Here is a 23,150-nt window from a genome sequence, read left to right on the forward strand (position 1 = left end):
CAGTGTGCAACGAACCAGAACTACTCTTTACTCGGTATTCGAAGAGTTAAGTCTCGCGAAAGAGTTGGCACAAGCTCGAATGGCTAGTCGTGAGAGACAAACTTCTTCGTCAGGGCCTCGGTGATCGAGGGCCGATCCTGTCCTGACGCAGGACGAGTGCTATCGTTTGCGCGGGCGTTTGTTAAGTGACAAACTCAACATCGTTACATCGTTCGAGTCTAGGAATCACAGAAGTGCCTGACTGTGTCTCGACGATCGTCACAACGTCATTACAACACCGACAACGTACCATCTCTCGACGTGACATAGTTATAATTATACATTACGGATAAAATTAGAGTTCAGCCGCCGTAAGCGTACGGAGATCGAAAGAGAGTTCCAAGATTTCCAGGTTCGGGTCTCGGAACTCGGTGTAAGATCTTAAAAAAACGCAAGGAGATAACATATTCAATGTTCCACGAACTCGTGGTTCCGAAAACGCGCAATCTCAAGGACTCGGGTTCCGAGAACTTCAAGTCCTGAGTCTACATTTCTTGACGCGACCCGCAACTTTAAATTTGCATCTTCGACATGAAGTTGACGTTGCTTCGCGATTCTAATATCATAAAACATCGAAGCCTGGAGAATATCGAAACTTGCATCCCGTGAGTGCCAAGAATGCCTCTCCAAGGGTCCGACCTCCCGATGAGAGCTGGATCTGCGAGAATCGAGATTTCAAACTAAAGATCGCCACCTCTCCGGGAGTTACAATTATAATTGCATATTCTTCGAAAGAAAGAAACGAATATGTGTCGGAAAGGAAAACAATGTAATTATAATTATAACTATAAGAACGTTCATCGAACTGCATGTAGCGCTTACATAGTTCTTGGGCAACGACGTGAAGTATTAACACGACACCCTGTGCGTTACTTTCTTGTGAGCTCGGCTCGTTGAGTCGGCTCGATATCGAAAGGATACACAGAAGATGCAGCGTGTGTAGGAGAGGAGTCCTTCGGGAGAATCCTCCGCGTCCCTCTAGGCGATCGCTTTGCGAATCGCGCGAGTTTCTCGAAGTATCGATTATAGTACGAATACAGACTCGACAAAGTCTGAGAATCGTCTAAGGATAATCGTATATTACATTATGAGATTTGCGTATGAACAGGCGCGAATAGGACATCTTATGATAGGAAGGTACGCGCGGAAACCAAAGTGTTCGAATAATTTCGGGAAGTGTGTTCGCATGAGAATCAGAAGTCTGTGAGAAAGCAATTAATACGGTGACTGAGAGAAGGACACGTGCAAGTAAAGACCTGCTGTGTGAAGAGAATCAATTTCAAGTTTTCTGTAGTCTTCTACAAAATACTGTCAGCCAATTGCAACTTTCTATCGGAGTTTATCACAGAGTTTATCCTGTAGAATAAAATAAAGACCTTCTTCACACTCACGTTCTACACGCAAGTTGTTAATGTGCTCTTTTCCTTAGCCCCACCACTTCAGTTGTAACTTTTTCAGTGTACTTCATCGGGAGAAGATAGAAATCATTTGGCAAAAATTGCAAACTGATTTTCTCTCAGGATTTGTCAGGGCTTCAATGTTGAAAATTTCTCTCACCATTTGTTTCTTTCTCATCGATCGTAATTATTGTTTTTTTTTTTTTTCTATCACGTGTGTAAAATAAAATTCGACCGAGTGTCAGAAGTATCAGTGTCAAGCGATGCATTTTTTCCGGATCGGCGGGCAGTATCTTGTGTTTCTTTCTACGTCGTAGTTTACTTCTAAATGTGCTTCATTCGGATTTCGATTGGCAGGTAATGAGAGCGTTGTGTCATTGAATATATGACGGTCAGCGTTAGTAAAGTCATCGCAGGGTATTATCGATCTGACGGTGTACCGTTAATCAATGTCGGAATTTTGGAAGAACATCCATGAATCCAAGGTTCCAAAACGTTAAAGTTAAAGTATAGTTAAAAACGTCGAGATTTAAAGTCCTACCCGGGAGTTGTCCGAAGGAGATCCAGTGTTTTCAAATCCAAAATTTTTAAGATCAAACATACCGGGATTTGTAGTACCAACTGAAAAATTCTAAACATCCAAGGTATCTTGAAAGAAAGACAGTATGCACAGTCACACACATATTTGCGAAAATCTCCTAGCTCTTCGAGTTTCGGACGTTTCGAGAATGTGTCGTTTTTAAGACAATTTAAGACCTAAAATTCCCTAATCTAAAATTGCCAAAGTTATTGCAAATTCAAATTTCTGAAGTTTCAAGGTTCCAAAAGAGGTTCTAAGAATCACAAAATCCCGAACGACGAAACTTTGATGATACACGATTTCTGAATCTCTAAAGGGATTTCTAAAGGGATCAAACGTTCCCGAAATTCCCGATCGAGAAGTCCCCGAGACTTCCAGCCTCAAGGGTGTGTACAAAGTACACCGTAAGGTTTTGGGCTTCAAGGAACCAAGATTTCACAGTCCACGTGTGTTCATTGAGAGTCGATCAACAGGAGATGGGAAATCGGCTAGAGCGTTAATAGGAACGCGTTAACCGGTCAACGTGCCGCGAAGTTCCGTTCGCCGCGATTGACATGCGCGCGATTAACATAGTTAGTCGATTCGTTAGCGGAGTCTAAAAAAATATCGATAAGTCTCATCGTAAGAAAAGTTCGCTTTCGGTGCTTCGTATAGTATCAAAACCACTTTAGCCCTACGAAGTTTCTACCGCGATGATGCACTCGCACGCCTCGCACGCCACAGTGCGCCCTCGTCCCTTCTAATAAGAATGTGTTTTAGTTACTCATATGTATTTACTTTACTTTATTTATATATATATTTTATATATATATATATATATATATGTACGTAATTATACGTCTAATTTGTGCCTTGTCCTATGTCCGCCGTCGTAAGGTAATCGAGACTAATTAGTGGTAACAACTTACACGATATCATATTAACTGAGAGTATATGTATGTATGTATGTATGTATTTACATTCATATATATGTATGTGTATATATATATATATATGTATATGAATGTAAATATGTGTATGTTTTTGTATATGTATATATATGCATATATATTTGTATATATATGTATAGACCTATTGCCCTAAACCTGTAGGGAGAAAACTTCTTCTAGTCGTTAATAGTAGTCCGTTTTGTTCCAAGATCGTGAATATATTATCAATGGTATGGTATCATGCGCGTGATCAAATGGGAAAGTATCATAGTCGCGTCGTATGTCGCAAACAATACCGAGTTGCATTGGTGAAGAGATGTACAGTGTCCAGCGATGTTGAATATCGATGGCGAATATCAGATAGCGCAATATAACGCGTTCAACGATGTTACCTTCCAATGACTCCGTAATAAAACGTGCGTAGGACTCTACATGCGCCGCGATGACGACACGATGACGCTTCGAGATTTCACGCGGTTTTTCTTTCAGACTCGCCCCGAAATTGAATTCCTCAATATCTCTAAGGACTCGAATTTTTCGAAGATTCCACGCGACGAATTAAAATTCCATCGGGATAAAGCTCGAGAATTCAAGCCTACGAAATGTTTAAGATGTGAGATTTAAAATGAGGCGATTGTGGGTGATTTTGAAGAAAATTGTAAGAACTTGCAAAAATTTGGGAATTACTGCAAGAGACGGGGCTCAGAATTTCAGAATTCTTCGAGGACTCAATGTTGTGTGCACACACGCAACAGACACACGCATCAGGCACACGCACTCACATTCCCGAAAGCTCAAACGAGCGAGATGCCCGAAGAATTCCGAGTTCTAACACGATTCACTCGAGGAATCAAAATTTCAAAATTCCCGGTGCCAAGGTCCACAAGTTCCAAAATTAGAAGTCCAAAGTTCGAAGAGCCGATTTTCAGAATCTTACATTTCCCGATTTGGGTTCTTCCAAATCGACGATGATGTCGAGCGAGCGACGATTGAACGATTGAACGAAGTTACTGGCGTTTTATAATGAGATTAGAACGAGATTATGAAGATTTTTCAGATTGTTCGAACGACCGTGGTGACGATGATGACGATATCAACGGCACGAGTGAATAACAACAATGCATGTTACGTTGTGTGTCTTATGTGTGTTCTTCGAACGCTCTCGAGGTGTCGAAAGAGAGATAGAAGTAGAATTTGAGATAGAGAGAGAAAAAGAGCTTGTTAAAAAGAACGATTCCCTTAATACGTGGTCGCTAGATCGTCCTATAGATTAATAGATAATAATTAACAGTTAATTATTTTAATCATTGTTGGTCATTTTACGTAACAGTTATACGGCGACAGCCCGCTAAGTATAAGTAATGTTGGTATAAGAGCTCCGTAAAGTGTTTGAGAGTTAAAACCGTTTAAACGCTACCGTTATTCATCGTCGTGACGATAATAATTGTAATAATCATAACAATAACAATGATAATAAACGAATATAGATAGTAATAACCGTAATGCTCATATAAATTCGCCCGAGGCTGCGCTCGCACGCACTTTTAACTTTTCCTCCGCTTTTCGTCTCATTTATTTTACCGTCAGCTAATTGCGCGTAAAGAGTTCAATCGATCACCGTTTTTGATCCTCGACCTCCTCTCTCTCTCTCTCTCTCTCTTTCTCTCTCTCTCTTTCTCGAATATTTTCGCTTTTAGTGTGGAATATCGCGCCGCGGTTGGCCCTTAAAAAGTATCGGTGCAATCCTCATCGCGCTGGAAATTAAACCGATCGTCTGCGATCTTAGTGGACAAATTATCGTTGCGAAACGGGTGAAAGGAATAAAAAAGAGACCGCCCCACTTTTCGTGTCTGCGTCTTTATATTAAATCCAAGTCTATGAAATCGACAATCTACGAGTCAAGAATTGAAAAGTTTCAAAGTATGTTCAATATTTCCAGAATGTTAACAATTTGGTTCCGCATGTACTCCTAAGCCGAAAACATGAAACTCAAGACGTAAGACTTCCAGTTTTTAAGAATCCCGTACTCTTCTAGGCAAACACCTTCAGTCAAGTTCTCATCGCATCGTGTAGATCAGCAAACTGGAATTTCCGTGAATCCCCAGTTCCATAAAATCTTTCCAGTTCTAGCGCATGTGTAATAATGAAAACTGCCAAGATTTTCAGTTCTAGGAATTCGGTGTTTCACCGCAGGTAAAAATTTCGAGAAGATTTCCACCTAAGTGTATCAAGCAACCGTACTTTCATAGATCTACGAATGTAAGAATTGGAAAATACGGGTCCAATGTTCTCAGGTCTGCGCTCTAAGCGCAATCCGCGACGAATGCGTTTCTCTCTGCGTTTCTTCTTCCTTTTCCATTCTTTTCCTTTATCATGAAAGTGGCTTCACGTAGCTTCACTATGTCGAAGAATTCGGTAATTATCTATATATCCATGTTATATTACGTACTAACAATATCATAGAATCGGTTTCTATCGCCTAAGGATCCAATATTGAAATCGTTTTATATTTTTACGTTTTTTTCTTTTTTTTTTTTTACTTGGCGTGGTCTTCCTGGCACCATAATGCACTTTTAAGAAATCTATATAAAAATATCGTAGAGTTGTCGTGTCCAGTGCGTTTAGTCGCGCGCGAAAGAGGAATGCTTTTTGAACAGGATGTAAATAGTGGTGGGAAAGTAAAATACGGAAAATAGCGAGAAGGGTGATGAAGAAAGGGGGGAGGGGAACGCCGAGGAAGTACAGGAAAAATTGATTGAAAGAAACCAGGGGGAAAAAATGGACGAGTTGGACATTATTCGATCGAAAATTTCATTCGACTGAGAAAATCGAATAAATGAAAGAGTTATCTCCGTCCTCACGCGCGAGATAACTTTTTTTATTCGAATTCCGAATGCAAATTTATTCTATGCGACAAAAAGCGACTGTTTTCCTTTTTCTACTCGAAGATGAAGCGTTCTATTCATTACAGAAGAAATGTTTCTTTTCAATATATTCTTCGTCTCTTTTATCTGTATATCTGCGAATAAATTATTCCTCGAATATTTTTCATATTAACGATACAAGTCAAATAGATCAAGATTATTATAAAATCAATTAAAAGCTCAACACAGCCTTCCTTATGGAAAAAGAGGAGAATTCCTATGTAAGAATCCTTTTTATTACGCTAATATGTCTAAACGTCTCTATCTATAGAAAATTTCCGTCGTACAATCTATTCGTGAGTACAAACTATAAAAAATGAAGAAAATATTTTGCAATAACACACAAGTTTTTTTTTTTTTTTAAAGAAGTGAGACAAGTACTTCTTCTTACTTTCGAATAAAAAGACATCTCTATTTTCGAGTGAATTTTCAATTCAATAAAGATTAGCAAAGTATTTGCTCTCATCATTGCGTAGATCCTTTTGTTAGATGAAAAGTCTGCCCAACTGTGAGAAACAGAGGAGAGTGAAGGAAAAGAGAAAAAGAGAGAGAGAGAGAGAGAGAGTGAGAGAGAGAGAGAGAGTGAGAGAGAGTGAGAGAGAGAGAGAGAGAGAGAGAGAGAGAGTGAAAGAGAGAGAGAGAGAGAGAGAGAGAGAGACAGAAAAAGGGATAGTATGAGAAAAACGTTGTGAAAATTGTGTCTGTTTTGGTCCCGTTTCGCTTTGCGATTAGCCGCGAAACTACGCTTTCGAAATGAAACGATGACGGACAAGACAAACCAGGTCCCAGCTTTATCCGCGTTTTTGTGAGCTTTTTCCGCGTGAGCTTTTTCTTGTGAACGGTCGAAGATACTGAAGGCGGCTCGACCGATCTTTCCCTTTCTGCAACATTATTTAATAGCAATCGACGAAGTTATCGATTAAATTCGAATAAACTGAATGCCGTTAATAACGGTGCTGAGAGGCTAACACCAACGATCCATCTGCTAGACTAACGCACTAAAAAACTAATCCGAAATGCACCGAGGAAAATTAGAGACGGCTAAATGAGTAGAGATTTTCTGACGTTCTTAGAACGAAGTGAAAATCTTCTCATAGGAAAGAAGCGATTTTATTCTTATATAAAACGAGTACGTGCTAATTGTCTCTTCTCGATCCACTTCTGTTTTGCGGGAAGTGAGTTGAGGTCTAAATTAAACTAAACGTTCTCCGCACGCACACACGTTCGAAAACTTTCACGTTCAGTTTCACACTAACTAAAGGGATCAGAGTTGCTCGAGCTCGCCTTGATGAACCTCGACAAAATCTCAGTTGTCGTGTGTCGACCAATATGGTTATGGTTGCGCTAACAAACACCGTCGTGCCGGTGCGTTGAGATCTGAACATCTTCGAGACAAATCGCGTCGGAAAGAATGAACATACGCGCTGCATTATGGCCGCGAATTATAGCAAATGTACATCGTGTTCCGGAAGAAACCGAGCAACTTGGACTGGCACATCCAGGCTCTTCGGGTCTGAAGTCGATCAATCGTTAGCCACGCATTCGGTTCTTTTCGGGACACTCTGTACTTTCGACGCACCAGGCCTCTTCATTCACGAAATGACGTTTCTTCTGTTAGTCGAATGACAAACTACCGGGGAGACTTGGCTTCTCCGAATTATAGCTTAAACGTTGAAAATAAAACGGTATATAACAATAATATAAAATAATACTGATCTAAAAATAAAATGCGCTGGTAACGAAGTAACAATTATAAAATAATTAATGCGGGAAAGTTTCTGTTCCGCTGAGACTTGCATTTCTTCACACGTCGGACATTTTCTACGTGACCGTGAATGAACATAAGAATATTTCAGTGATGAGACACGGTGAACAAAAAAGCCTGGTGGACGCCTCCGAACGGGAAGTCGTTGGCAAATAAGTAGTTTCCCATTGTCTGGTCGATCCGTTTAATTAAGCCTACCCCCCCCCCCGCACACCGCGCTATCTCTTCGCGCGATAGCTGCCCCGTTATAAAAAATCTTCAACTCCCCCTCCCTCTTTCCCTCAATGGAAACGTAGCCGCTTTTATACCCGTGCGCCACATGTACAAGTATACATTAACAATATAATATCCTATGTAACCTACGGACGTTAAAGCGGATAAGATCACTTTGCATTCTCCCTCTATTCGTTTAGCGGACATCCGTCGGGTTCGCACCGGCTCTCAAAGCGCGTCTTTAGGTGCCGTCCAAGTGGGAAAATTTTCTCCGATGTAACTATGCGATTCACAACGTGTGATGTTCGTCGTTAATTTTTCCATTTTACCGATAAATAGGCCGAGAGAGGCATGATGAAAAGTGGAAAACGGTAAAAGGAGGGGAGGGGGAGGGGGGCGAGAGGGCGCGAGGTAAAGCAGTCGAAAACAATCACCGTGAATCGAGTCCGTATTGGTATCGCATGTTCATCATTAAATGTGACCGTTTGTTCCTGAATCTCTCGTTGGAAAATCGCAAATATACGTCGCGTACCGTGTAATTGACTGAAGTAAAAAAGAATCGCCAGTACACACAGCTTTCCGTTGCTGAAACGTCAGGGGCTGTAAATTATGCATCTATGACACTTGGTTATTCGCTTACCTCGTGCGAGGGTCGTTATAGAAAGTTACCGAGAAGCAGACGGTCGCGCTTAGCTCTGAACGTGAGGTATGAATACGGGCCTTAGTGCGAAGCAGCTAGAGTGGGGGACCTCTTGTATACTCTGAGTCTAGGAGAAAGGACAGTTTAACTTCATCGCGCACGGGCTTTAAGAGCCAGCTTGATTCACCTCCGGGCTAATCCTTGTCCGCACATGCTCTTCTTGTACACACACGTTGTGCCCGTCCGCGCTCTTCACGAGGTATACAGAGATACAAGGTGGAATTCCTGTGTCGAATGTACATTTAGTTATTAAGAAAACAGTTATTCAGGCACGCAAGTTGGGCAGGGGAGCAGCGCGCAGCCAGTGGAAGAAGCCGCGCGTACCTCGAGAGTTCCTCTCCTTCTCGTCCGTTATGCCGCCGATCGGTCAATAGATCGATAGATCCAACGACAACGTCGGTCCGGTTGTCCGATCCGTTTCGCCAGGTTAGGACGTGCCGATCCTTCGCTTTTGCCTTCGTTATTTTGCGCCACTTCTAATTCCCTTAACCCCGTTTAATTGTCTACTTGTGTGAAATCCCAACCTCTTGATTGATGCGTACTTTCGTCGAAATTGGCGAGTGAAGGGTTGGGGGTTGGAAGGGATTAGGTGGAAACGGCTGATCAAAGTAGGCGATTAAAGGGTTCACACGAATGGGAGATCGAGAGACATGATTCGAACAAGTGGCTACTTCCGATGGTGAACCTCCTCATCCTTTCGAACAAAGTATCGTTCGTACAGTTCGAAGTACAGTTTATCGATTACACTTTCCTCGACTTTTCTCTTAGTCCCGCTTCTTTAAAGTAGAAAATCTTCATATTTTGAAGTGGGAAACAGAATCAGATGTTTGAGGAGTTTCGTGCGGGGAAGATGAACGCCGAGTGACCCATGGTAGCTATATCAAGAACACACGTAGAGTGACGCTCGGACAATTCTTGCCCTCCCTCCCTCTCCCGTCCCTCGGTTTTTCAATCCCAATCGCGCGATGTGCCGCACGTCGCACAAAATCCTGACTGAATTTTCGTTGCGAGCGTGACTTCAGGAGGAACTCGAAGGTACGCGCAGGACGCAAGAAGGCCCATCGTTAGACGAGTTTCACACGAAAAACAGACCGCGGTATCGCAAACCTGGTCACCACGGAACTCACACTTAGAGCAATGCTTCTCCACGTAGCACCCGACTATCATACCTCCACAGGCTTTGGTCCGTGCTAAAGCGAGGATCATTGGTCGTAAACGAAAAGAAAAGTATTCCATAGTACACACATAGAAAAACAGGCTTCGACGATTTCGTTATCGTGGATTTTGAAAGAATCGTCAACCGCGAGGAGGATACCAAGGAAATTTGTACGCGAATATGCGCTCGACGCGAACTAATTTGCGTATCTGTGCGCAGAATCCACTGTGTATGATGCACAATAAGTTGCCGCTTACGAGAAACAAGGGTAAATCGAACGTAAAGTGGATTCCACAGTCGAAGTTGTTTTTCCCATTAGCGTCCGCGTTTCCTTCCTCCCGTTTTTTCTCTCGGCGAAAACTGACCACCGCGACGTACGTGATCAAATTAAAGACAAACTTCCGTTAAAGTGGACCGCTGTAGACGTGAATATGGCTGACGTAGGAAGAAGAGGGGGAGGGGGAAACACCGCTCTAAACGGGAGTTTTCACGTTCGTTTGTGCGAAGAATCAAACCGCCGGCCGATCGACCGTCGTATTCGACCGTGCGATTGTATCCCGGCAGTATAGCTTATATACCGATCGTAACCGTGCACCGATGACGGTGGCACCGACCACAGTCTGTGATACGCGGAAACCGACCTCAGGATGGGCCTTAGTACGAGTGCTGCGGCTGCAGAGACGAGACTCAGCTGTGCGCCGACGTGTCCGAGCCTTGGCTGTTGCCTAGCCCACCCATGCCGGCCTGCGAGGTGAGCCTGGTGGCCGACTGCGAGGTCGTAGCGGTCACCGTAGCGGAGTGGCTGAGGCCATGATGCCTGCCGGTTTCCGGCACCAGGTGGGGCGTGCGACTGGAGACGGGGGGAAGGACCGGGCTGACCGGCCACGGGTGGAGGGACATGGTGCTGGGCGCGCTGGGTACACTACGCGAGTGCGGCAAGAGGGGTGAGTTGGAAAGACTGGCGAGAGGGTGGTGTGCGGATGTGCTGCCGCCGGAGACGCCCAGGCTCGTCCCCGACGAGATAGCACCTCCGCCGCCGCCACCGCCACCGCCAACGCCACCGCCGCCGCCGCCGCCGCCGCCGCCGCCGCCGCCGCCGCCGCCGCCGCCGCCGCCGCCACCGCCGCCGCCACCGCCACCGGAAGTCGCCATTGCCACCGCGGTGTCAGGGTGGAGGAAGTTACGCCGCTGCTCCATCCGTTCCGCGTGTTGGGCCAAACAGCGGGTCAGCACCTCGGGCAGCAGCTCCAGCTGACCCTGCAACGAGGTCAGCTTCTCATCTAGGCCGGCCAGACGGCTCTCCACACCCTCTAGACGCTCCTCCAGCGCGTCTTGTCGCGTGCTCATGTCCGAGACAATCTCGTAGACGGTGTTCTGCGTCTGTCGAAGTGGATCAGATAGCACAACCGTCAGCAACGACCACAGTAATCGAGGCGATCTTGTCATTGATTGTGGGGTTGGGTCTTTTTTCTTTCTTTTCTTGTTTTTCGTTTATCACGACGAGCGTGTGTGTTGCGTTTGCGGATTTATAGATTTTTGTCTCCCGCGAGCGTTTCCACGAAAGCGTGGGAAGTTGTTAGAATGGATACCGAACGCTATCGCTACGCTGATGCTTGGGAATTTAATCCTTTTTCACGGTAAAAAGGAGTTCGTAGAAAGTATTTATTTGTGGAAAAGCTACTCGCTGCCTCGGCAGCGGGCGAAGCTTTTAATCGTAATCCTGTTCAACAGCCTATCCCCTTGACTCGCTGTTGCGATATTCTATCGGGATTTGCAAGCGGGAGAGTGGTTCTTCTCGTTAGCGCCAATTCTCACCTTGGCCATATCCGTTATAGTGTTGGCGTTGTCCATCAATTTACGCTGATCCATTTTCACCTTCCTGAGTCTGAAAGTTCGACGATAGAGCGCAATTACGTGCTAGGCTACTACGATGCTCGGGGGTTCTAATCGGGGCCGGAGGTAGTATCGACTTACGCGTATATAGCCAATAGGAATTTCCGCTGATGGGTCCGCACGCGTCCGGGATTGACGCGCTTCACCAAGCGGGTGTGCTTGTAAATCAGCCACGTTTCCCGCAACACGTTTGCTGCGGCGTTCTTCAACTGAAACAGAGCGAGTTGTCGTCGTCACTGTAGCCCCGCCAACCGTAACTTTCTTCGAATTGAATACACCGTAAAACCGTATTTCTGTAATCTACACTATGCTCACGTTTCGAATTTACTTAATAACACTTTTAAGACCGCATATTTGTCGTGAAGGGTGAAGCTGAATGCTTCGTTGTCATTACACAAGATCATTCGATCCTACTTTGCATCTGCGCTGTCTGGATGCCTGACTTGGATACCTAAGTATTCAGGTATTACCTGGACATTTAATTTCTTGGTTTCTTTCAAGATAATAATATCTACGAATCGTATAATTTATCCGATTAGTCAAGCATCGCGGTTAGTAGTGTATCTTAGAGAAGTAAGAGAAACTTAACGCGAGATCAATCGCCAAACAGAAATTAAAAATAACAGACAATATTCGGATATTATCGCGATATTTTTTACTTCGTATTTCCTAGGTGTGTGAGTTATTTCGGATCATATCTAAATATTTTCTTCAGTACCCACAAATTTGAGGGTCAGACAGACAGATATTTGGATACTCGAGAAACGATTTATGTTAGAATTATTGCAACTGTCAAACATTATTTGAAGAAAGACTCTTTTTAAATATAATCAAGGCTTTTTGAAAGAGCGTATTTAGCTTTTAAATCTTACGTGAGCAGAGAAAAATGTTTCGAAAGAGTTGACACTTGTTCTGTTACGACTGATGGGATCAGATCGATTCCGCTTACACAATGACGTGAAAAAAGCGATATGCATCCGAGGGTTAAAGCGGCGTAAAAAGACTCGTCGATACGGCCACGCGTATAGCTCTGTGTTACCACTCCTTGATATTTGCAAGGTTTATAAATAACGTTGGCTAATAATTATTTCAGTAGGTATGTGGTTGAAGGCTTCGATCCAAGAATGGAGAGAGAGAGAAGCGGTCGTACTTATGCATAGCTTACCGAGCGCAGCAATAGGAAGAATCTCTATGCTAAATCGCGTGGAATATTTCGAAATATTTCGAAGTTTTGCAACATGTGTTTTTAGAATGTTGCAAACATGTGTTGGAATATCTAGAATATTTTAGAAGTTGTTATGACATATATATACGGCAAATATCTACAATTTGCCTAAATTCTGTACGATTTTTGAATTTTTCGGACCTAATGGTTCGTAATTTCTTGTTTCGCTCTTCAAAGTTAAACTATCATTGCATCTTCATTTTTTCTACATCCTGTGTAGTGTGAAGATCTATGTACCTGGATTTTTCTACTTTCAGTTTGTAATGCTTTCCTAAAGTTCCAATCGCAAACGTGTCCAACTTTTCAGCTTGGAATCTAAGGTCAATGAAATGCGACAGCGAATTATGGCACCTATTGTTGTTACGAAATTTTGTTGAAGTGTCACCGAAATCTTCCGCGCGATATTTCCGCGGAAAGCACTCGCGGGTCGTTACTAGCAGTCGTTCTATTATCGCTTTACGATTTACTTCGAAGTGCCTTTCGAATCTTTCTTTTTACAAGTTTGGTGGGATTGATCGATTGATGCCATGCTATTTTCACAGCGATAAAGGCTAAAATGACAAGGACACATTAGCCGACTTCCCAAGTTTCGGTCCATTGCCTGGGCGGAAGATAACATTCTTTACTCCGGCAGGCGTTTTTTCTTATTCGTCTAATCTAGAACTAATAGAAAGGCTTGAATATCCAAGTCCTTGAACTTTTCGACAGACTTTTAGATTTGTAAAACTTTGAAATCTATCAACTTTCAAAGGCTGGAACGTTTAAACCACAGATTTAGCTTATTTACGAATTTTCTCATTCTTGGGGGTTTCTAAGCTTACAAATATTTATTTCACTTTCATTTTGTCGATTTTACCACGTTTGTATAGTATCTTAAATTTTCTAATACTTTTGAGTTTGAAAATATTTGTTTAAAATTCCTAAGACCCGTCAAATTCTTCAAGCGTTGGATCGAAATTTGTGTCTCGTCAGGCTTTTTAATATTTAATAATATTGCTGGAATATCTGGATAACTGATCTAGAAATTTTTAGTTTCTGGAATCCATAATTTTCTAATTTTTGATTCTGCTTGTGCGCGCGAATTCTCGGAACCCAGCGATTACACGAGAGACTTTCGAATGCTTACGTTTTTGAATGCTCCTTGCGTAAGTTCCGCTTCTGAATTTTAAGTACTACGATATCAAAGTCAAGAATTTAGATTACCGACGAAAGAAAATCCTTCTTCCTAAAGGTCACAGCGACTTTATCAAGCGACTTCGTACAGGTCTGCTTATTTCCGAGGCAACCTTACTCGCAGTGGGATACTTTCTTATTACGTGGCTCAGCCGGAAAATTACATTGCTCTATATACATAGAGAGTGATATCCATCATGCTCTCATTCGTCCTTAATTCGTTTTTCTGATTCTTACGGGATACCCGCGGTGAGCATAATTTCGAATGCTTCCTTGCAATTATATTCACGACCCCTATAATTCTCTTTATTTAAGAAATTTGGCGCTTCTGAAGTTCAAATAATCATAATCCATGGACTTTCGTCGCGATCGCAACTACAAATGTCGCGATAGGAACTCAAAGATATCAAAACCGCGTTCTTTGAATTTAAACAGACTTCGAATTCAGGTTTCTTACAGGTCTTGTAGATGTAAATTCTACTGAGCAGTTGTCTAATTACAAGGAGCCACCAATTTATTTCTTTTTCTCTTTCATGCAGAATGCGTTTCAAATATCATCCCAAAATCGAATGAGAATTTCGCTCGAGAATATAGAGTAACATAGTTTCTCCTTCTATGACTGCTTTCACAACTCGTCGTTCCGTTCTAGAAACGTATCTGCTATGCATATTATTAAAAGTTACCCTATTTGTTTTAGAAACTTCGATAGATCAAACAATGTACAAAGAACGTACCGTAGTTCATTATTATAAAAAGAACAAAACGTAACTCCCCCCAATATTCGCGTGATATTTCTTTAACTTCACTTGACACGAATTATCGAATTAAGATTATATTTATATACAGACAAGACAGAAACGTTATTTAAATTATTACTTAATTATTGCTCAAATATCACATGAATTCCGTATAATTCTCTGTGCGTCGGATTACTTTAACGATTTTACGATGACCGAAGTGCCGTATTCTGTTAGTGAAATTTTTCGCTAAAATATTCACGAACCAAGAACTTACAGACGGATCTCTCGCGCGACACTTGAGCGACTTTGCGAGCTGAATGAATGTTCAAAAAAGATAGTTTCACATTCGTGGCAGACGATCCTAGTCCTTCATTATTCATGTTTAAAAGCGCTGAATATACAGATATCGAGAGTGCGATGTAAACGCGGTTAAAGAGAATTCAAATAAATTAAATGCAATACAAGGATTTTTGATGTCCTACGAGGATTTCTCGTGCCGCTAAAATTCACGTTACTGTACTGAAGTATACAGGTGTTTTACGGCTTGTCTTTTGCACATTGCCACATTGGCACATCTTACCCTCTTCGTTAATTGTGTGTCCATCATGAAGTTGTGCACGTGTTTCTCCGCCCGCGTAAGCTCGAGCTTTCTGGAGACGACCGCCACCAACAGAGCGGTGCATCCGGCGCCCTGAACAAATTACGAAATCACGATTTGTAGTGGCGTATTGTAATCACCGTCGAACAGGTGGCGATATTTTTGCCTAATCCGTAATTATGTAACATCGGACTGGAAGTAATGAGGATTTTCCGCCGCGAAGCGCTGCGAGGCAGAGCCTCTGCATCGCCGATGGCGATCGAGCGATTTGCATTATTTATCCCGCTAACTATTTCATCGGGGGGAGCACGACGCCTGCGACGCTGGAAAACAGGACTGCTATCGGGCCGTTTCGCATTCGCCGTGCCGAATTAATAGCCAGAATCCCAGACAGAGAGCGGGCAATTTCGCGCCATTTACGAGAAGCGTTGTGTGCGCGTGAGTGCATGTGAAACAGCGAGATAGCGAGAGCGAGATAGGGGGAGGAGCGCGGCGCGAGAGAGAGAGAGAGAGAGAGAGAGAGAGAGGAAATCTCACAAATGAAAGGGACTGGCGAGAGGGGGAGGGGCGGGATTCCGAAATCTATTGTGAATTGTGATCGGAAGTGGACTTCCGGAAACAACAGCCGTTCTCCGGCGGCGGAAGTTTACGAGGAATTAGCCCGCAACGTTGGAGCCGGCCGTGCCGGTTAAAGCTCGGCGATAGTTACAAATCTAACGTGGGTTAACGTGGGAATGGCTGGGAGTTGTTCGGACGGGCGCGCGGGGAGGGAGGGGGAGAGGGGAGGGGAGGGGGAAGGGGAAGAACGGGAAACGGGAGAGTGCGATAACAATAAGGAACGACCCGGGGGCATTCCCGAGGGTGAGAGGATGGACACGGCGTTGATCGTGTCCTTCGCCGCGTTTAATTACAAGCGGGCCGTATAATGACTGCGGCGAGAGCGGCCGAATGCAACGGTGTAAATCACAGCGGGCGTTTTGCAACGGTCGAACGAGCCGATCGATCGCGACGCGCTCGGTCCATTATATGGTTCCCATGCGCGCCGGTCGTAATGAAGCTTCCACGGTGCCGATGCCGGTATGCGGCGTACCATTTAACGCGAGTTACACCGAGTTACATGTTTGCGGAACCCAGATTCTGTCGCGCTAAAGCGCGCGTTAGAAGCGGCGGAGGCGGGCGAGCGTGCACTACGCGATTTATAGTTCGCTAGACCAGACTTGATTTCGGCGGGGATTAACGATCCACTCGACCGGTAGCAACTTCGCCGGCTATTTTCGGCGATTCTGGTCAGGGTGATGATCGGTGGCCGGTGGAGCGGCGAAGTGAGCGTGGAAGGTACGCCACCACGATGGTCCCGGATGATACGAAGTAATTTGCGAGGTGGCGAGAACTTCCGCGACTTGCTGCCAATTTACGTCCTGCCCTTACCATCATTCCGGTGGAGACGGCAATACCTCGACCGCAGTATGTGTTGGGCACGATGTCGCCGAAACCGACGCTCAGGAACGTGATGGCGATGAGCCACATGGCGTTGAGGAGATTTGCGTGTTCCTCGTCATGGTACCTGTCACGGCAAAGTGACGCCTGGATTATTTCGACGAGCAAGCAAGCAACGCGTACGCTGATGCGACATCCTCTCAGACTTTGTTTCAGACTTTCGTCTTGGATCTCTTTTTCGTCTCTGGCACATTTCGTTAGTCAGAGAGTACCGGTCTCTATACTTAAAGATTCACGGGCTTAGGTTTCTCAAGGTTTCTTTACGAATGAAATATTCTAGTCGGTCTGGAGACAAAAAAGATTGAAGTTGAAGTAATTCCCCCTTGCTTTGGTTGTTTTAATCTTTCTGCCACTAGAAAAGTAATAAAATTATCCAAAGTGGTGGTCAGATTTCCTCGAGTCACCGCGAGGCGTGCGCGCGATAGAGACACACTTGCGGGGCACAATTATTTGAGCTCAAAATATACGATGGAGAGAACCGTTCTCTCCATACCGGATAACTTGCCGACCTTTCCGATAAGAGGAGGCCGCGCCGCTTGCCGGAAAGGGAAGTTTCAGCAGTCGTGACTTTTTTCTCGGTGGTTCGATATATCCGTTTCACCACGGCCAGTATTCATCCCTTCGCCCGGGGGTATGAGCGAGCATTGGGGTGACTACGGTAAGTTATAGAGTGAAAGACAGCATAATGCGCCTCCGCGAGATTCATTATTGGGACGCGAAGGAGGTTGGGACGAGGTGGACGGCACACTGGCTCTAATCCGCGTCGTAAAGTGTTTTAACGAGCCAGGCCGATGTTACATGTTTCCGCCTTAGCGCGACTCTTTTACGGCCCATGAAAAGTTCCGGACTCCGGACGATATCTGCGAGTCGACCCAACTGCTCGGTGTTATCGCCCCGCCCGACCGACCGAATCGTAACCGTTAACTGAGTCGCGCTTAAAGCGCTAAATCGCTGATATTAGGAGCCTGATGTGTTCGTTATAATGCTCCTTCCCCACGTGAGAGCATAAAAAAAATATGGATAGTAATGCAGGTTTAACAGTGCGCACGATAACAATAACAGTCTCTCGAAATGACGAAGGCGAGGCACGAGGAAACGAGTTGTTTCGACGAAATGAACCGCGATAGTCTCTCTCTCTTCCTCTCTCTCTCTCTCTCTTTCTCTCTCTCTCTCTCTCGTTTCTCCTACGAAATTGATCATCCACACTTGACGCTACGCTTCCCCGTCCAGTAGCGCTACCGTGGAACGGTATTATTCTCATAGTAACGTTGATTGCATGATTGATCGCCGGCTGCGTTCCGTGAAAATTGCGTTATCGCGGCGGAAATTCACGCTGCCGCATGCGGACGTACATCGGGATGAATAAAATATCGTTAAAATTTCGCGATAATTCGAGGTCCGATAATCCGTGCGTAAAACTGGCCTCGGGCACGATCGCCGTTCGCGGGCGTGTGCGATCCGAATTATTGAATTGATTTGTTAATTCTGAAAAACGGGACCAGATTCGGGACGCGAGTGCAGAAACCGCCGCCGATTCTCCCGGGCGGTGCGCGCGCGTTATTGATGAATAACACGCGCGACGTTATTTAATAACACGCCTGTTATTTAATCGCGGCATTGTTGTCGCGGTAATTCGTGACATTCGTGTCTACGGTAGATTTATCTCGCGAAATAAACTTTCAGGAAAGAGGAAAAAAGTGCCGCTTCGCGCAATACGCGACGTGATTAACAGACGGCAGAGGCGCACACCGACAAAGACGGTTGATCACGGTGCAATTTCCAATTTATCGGATGAGCGGTATTTAAAGTTCGCTCGATGCGACTGAGAGTACCGTTGGGAGAGAAGCCGCGCTTGGTATCTCTTTCTGAACGAAATTCAAAGTTTCTCTGACTCACGGAGAGCGCTCGTGACAAGAAAAGAGAGAGAGAGAGAGAGAGAGAGAGAGAGAGGGAGAGAGAGAGAGAGAGAGAGTCCGTATCATAAATATTGATGTTCCACGTACGTGCCTGCGCGTAGCGTTTTATTTGATCAAATTAAACGTCGGCAACTAAATCACGATGTTAAAAAATTGAAGCCTTCCTCGTAAGCAAACGACGTTTGTAGAAACAGAATTTTTCGCAAGGAACGTCGACACATTCGCGATACTCGCGTGTTCATGTGACACCCGACATGAAAATACGTCGGAATGCTGAATGCTTGTAACATTATCGGAAATATTATCATAATTTGCTCTATCGGAAAAATGAGAGGAGGGAGGCAAGTGTAAAAGAGGTGGGATGCGTGATATATCAAACACGAAAGCCGCTTTCAATGATCGCCCTTCGGATCGGATAACAGTGAAACAATCCGTCGCTATTCCCACGGCTAAGGATCGCTCGTGGGCTTGCTCATCAAGGACTTTCACGCAGGATGCTGAAGCCAGCAAGAGAGATCAACATTTTCCGAGTGATAAATATTTCTGTTAAGAACGTGGGTGGAAGAGAGCTCATCCATTAAGGAGAACCGGAGGTTTTATCGAGGCGGCGGATAGAGGAAGGATTCTCTCCTTCGTCGAGCTACCTGGCGCTGCTGGAATCCTCCAAGCAGCGCTTCGCGATATTACCCAGGCAAGATTGATTATTCCCGAAATCGACGCGACTATTTACGGGAGAATTTAATTATCAGCTCCAGAATCCACTAAATCCCGCGGCTTCGCCAACGGCGACCTCAATCGGACTTGTCCCGCCAGCGAGGACGCCGAGATTTATGATTACGACGCGACGGACGGGGACGGACGGACGGACGTGCCATTACGTCGTAGATCAATCATCGTTTGGAACGCACGCAAATAAGCCGTGTCCATTGAACTGTGTATAATTCCGAAATGCGCGTGTCACTGCTTCCTGCCGCAGGTAATGTCTCACGTGGACGAAATGGAACAGTTGCCGTTGCGCTTCTTCGGCGGATAAATAAAGAAAGAGACGGGGAGAGCTTGAGAAAGATAAGTCCAACGATAGTCGCAATGCCGTCGTTAATTACAGAATTATATTGCTCGCTAGATACATCGTTGAAGAGAAATCAAATTCTGATGCTGAATAGAATATACATAGCGAACGATAATCCTCTGGCCGGAAATGTAATTTAATATTTCATCGCGAAGCGCGATCGAAATGCTCGGTCGTCGAAAGGTGTTGATAATCCTAAGTCTGTTTAAGATAAAAATAGGTGATGTCGAGCCGGGCTTTTACCTCTCGCACTGTCGCAGCGTCCACGAGGCGATGATCCACAGGGAGACCATGAAGACCAGCAGTACCGTGCCGGGGCAGATGGTCATCAGGGTCTTGAGGACGAACCTGGTGTTGAAGTTGATGCGATTCAAGGCTCCTATACTGCGCGACGACGCGTCCGTAAAGAGCTTCGAGTGCAGCAGCATCACTCGGCAGATGAGGTAGAGCCTGAGGAACATCGGCAACGAGAGGGTCACGTCATACGGCACCCACTTGGAGCCGATGTCGCCGTTTTTGTTCGCCAGCTTGGTCGTCCACAGGAAGTAGTACTCGCCCGGAATCGGGTGGATCGCGCAGATCACCAGCTCCAACGAGATCTGCGCGATCCGCTGCCAGGTCATCGCGATCCGCCAGTCGTCCGCGCAGTTATCGATCATGAACAACTGTCAGCCCACAAAACATAAAAGTTCACGAGTGTTCATCATGGTGCGTCGAGGACATGTTTCCTGCACGTTATCTGCACGCGGCTCGCGAGGACGATAACTTAGCGAAATATACTTGAAAAAATACGCGGACTATCAGGGCAGCGCTGTCGGGCTATATCGCTCGATAAATTAGCCCAAAGTTCAACGTCTTAACGAACGCCTGCGTTACCTTTGGCTGTATTTTTAGAATCTCTTTTCTCCATATACCTCGCAGGGAATTAACACGTGCAATATTGTCCGGCTAATCGAGAAGTATTATTAATCGTTCAGATTCTCATCGAGCCTGAATATCATTACGATGTGTCTCTTTATGCATGACCATTTCGCACGATTGCTCAGCGAATAAATAAACGAGTAAATTAATCATGTCGAGCCATCCCATTATCATACGCAGGACGCGTTCAAAGCAATTTTTAGGTATGCCAGTGCGCGATATCGATTGCACGTGATATTGCCAATTACCCAATCGACAGAAATGAGCTCACGTATGCCGATATGAAAGCTCACTCTTTGAGCCCAGCCGATTAATATGAATACCAACCGCTTTGCCATAACTTAATTAAAACGATGCAACACGTACTCGTTGTTTATCGCCGTCTATTTCGCGCGCGCGAGCGAGAGAGAAAGAGACAGAGAGAGAGAGAGAGAGAGAGAGAGAGAGAGAGAGAGAGAGAGAGAAAGAGAGAACCGCGCGTCGTTGTAACCGTATACCACCACTGCCGCTGTCATCCTGGCAACAAATCATCCTTAACGATCCTTCCGGACCTAAAACACCTCGCGCTTAAAGGGTCCTACACACCGCGACACGTGCCGCTCGAGGCGTGTGATTTACGCAGAGTGGACTTTTGGCATTACACATCTTCAGCGCCATGAATACTTCAGCAATGCGGATTCTTTTTGTCTTTTGCTCCATGAATTCCGTTTCCGTGTCTCGCTTTTCATGCTACACGCTGCTCACACCTCGTGGATCCTGAATTGCTCGTTAATTTTGCAAATCTGCAGCAAATCTGTAGCAGGACTCTCAATATCGGGGATCTCATTGGCTCGAACTGCGGATTTTCTGCGCGTCGTAGGATTCTCGCTGTTAGAAATTCCCTTTTCGGGAAATTATTTAGACTCGCGATATCGCATCGCATTTTGCGCTGCAAGATGGCAAGATACAAGCGCGGTCGCATCTGGTGCTTTTTAAAGTTCCACTAGAGGCCGTGTTTTAACAATGAGGTTGTCTCATTGTTGCGATTCCCCGAGCCGAACACGATGCATCTATCATAGCGCGCGAAACCTCTTACATCGCGGCGATATCTCACATCTGATATATCGCGGATACTTTGCAGCTCATATTTTTCACCTGGCGCGAAAGATGCGACCCGCCAGCGGACTGAATAGATTAGCATAATGCGATAGGAGTCCATTTATCTGGGGGAATAATCCGGGAAACATGGAGATTCGTATAACGAGGAGACAGAGGACTGCATCGTATCGGGAAACCGTGAAAGGACGAATACGCGATATCAGGCATCGATCGCGGCAGAAGTGCCGCAGAATGCGCGTTGTACGCGTTTAAAGAGATCGAGGATGGAACGTCGATCGGTGACGCATGCAAATTCAACATACGTGTTGATTCGAGAAGCCATGACCTGCATGCTGTATAACTTTTGGCTTTTGCGGCAATCGACAAATTTAGGAGCCTTGATATCATGCATTCGCGATTTCTTCGCAGATTGCTTATTAAAACGAATAGCTAATACCGCAGATTTCTGAATTTTGAAGATACAGGATATAACTTGGATAACTTTCGTCGAATATCCGATAACGTGGGCTGGATTTACGACACGGTTCTTCAGGTGCGATTCATTAATTTTTTTCTTGCCATCGACGTATGATCATAGCCAACGATTTTTCACCTTATTCGTTATTCTTTAAGGAGCCATTAAAAAAGCCATGATCGTCAGTCGAACGCTCGTAAATTGGAGATTTCGCCGATGGGGGAAGTGGTGGAGTTTCATGAAATCGATTCATCATTCGTATCTAGGACATGAGGGATGTTCTCGCGGTATCGGAGGTCTCATCTATCAGCGCGCTATGATAACTTCATTACAGAAATATGAGCGGGTCAACGGCTTGTGCCAAGTGTGCAGAGAATAAGAGGCAACGGGAAGAGAAGAAAAGCTAGATCAGGAAGCTGTGCGAGCGACATCGATCAAGGGCCGATGCCTCCCAAAGGAAACTCCTTAGCTCCGCAGAGCCAAGTGAATCCTAGCAAATCTGGATATGCAAATCGTTGATAAACGACAATCAACAGGTGCCGAAAGGTCAACGAGCCATTAGACTCCAAGCCAGCCTGTTGTTGCCGCAAGGTTGCGCAAGCCAACTTGGAGTAGCCGGAACGGTCATCGTTCTACACTTGGCCGGCAATATATCCAATCATCGATACCGATGCTTCGCTTTAAGAGTGGAATGAAGAGAGCAAAAAACGAGGAACTCTCTCTCTCTCTCTCTCTCTCTCTCTCTCGACGGACCTTAACTCTCTCGGGTTGATATTATATAACAAGCTACGATCTCTCGAGATGACAGATAATAGATTGCCCTTATCGTTCGGTCTGATCAGGTCTTTTCGTGCCAGTGACTT

The 23,150-nt window shown here is 44.9% G+C and overlaps 1 protein-coding gene across 8 annotated transcripts in view; it reads right to left on the reverse strand.

The window, feature by feature from the left end:
• Window positions 1-8,769: 8,769 nt before the first annotated feature.
• SK (small conductance calcium-activated potassium channel) overlaps window positions 8,770-23,150 on the reverse strand; it is a 146,854-nt gene continuing 132,473 nt past the window's right edge. For 7 of the 8 annotated variants that reach the window (XM_025301156.1, XM_025301157.1, XM_025301162.1 and 4 more), the window contains 6 exons: window positions 20,058-20,479; window positions 16,761-16,896; window positions 15,315-15,425; window positions 11,678-11,805; window positions 11,519-11,588; window positions 10,391-11,083 (listed from right to left, as the gene is read on the reverse strand). In XM_025301156.1, coding sequence (XP_025156941.1) covers window positions 10,391-11,083; window positions 11,519-11,588; window positions 11,678-11,805; window positions 15,315-15,425; window positions 16,761-16,896; window positions 20,058-20,479 — 1,560 coding nt within the window. Of the gene's footprint in view, window positions 11,084-11,518; window positions 11,589-11,677; window positions 11,806-15,314; window positions 15,426-16,760; window positions 16,897-20,057; window positions 20,480-23,150 lie in introns of all 8 variants that reach the window. The other variant, XM_025301155.1, reaches the window with a different exon arrangement.

The sequence above is a fragment of the Harpegnathos saltator genome, unplaced genomic scaffold (assembly GCF_003227715.2).
Source record: "Harpegnathos saltator strain DR-91 unplaced genomic scaffold, Hsal_v8.6 scaffold403, whole genome shotgun sequence".
Classification (NCBI taxonomy): Eukaryota; Metazoa; Arthropoda; class Insecta; order Hymenoptera; family Formicidae; genus Harpegnathos; species Harpegnathos saltator.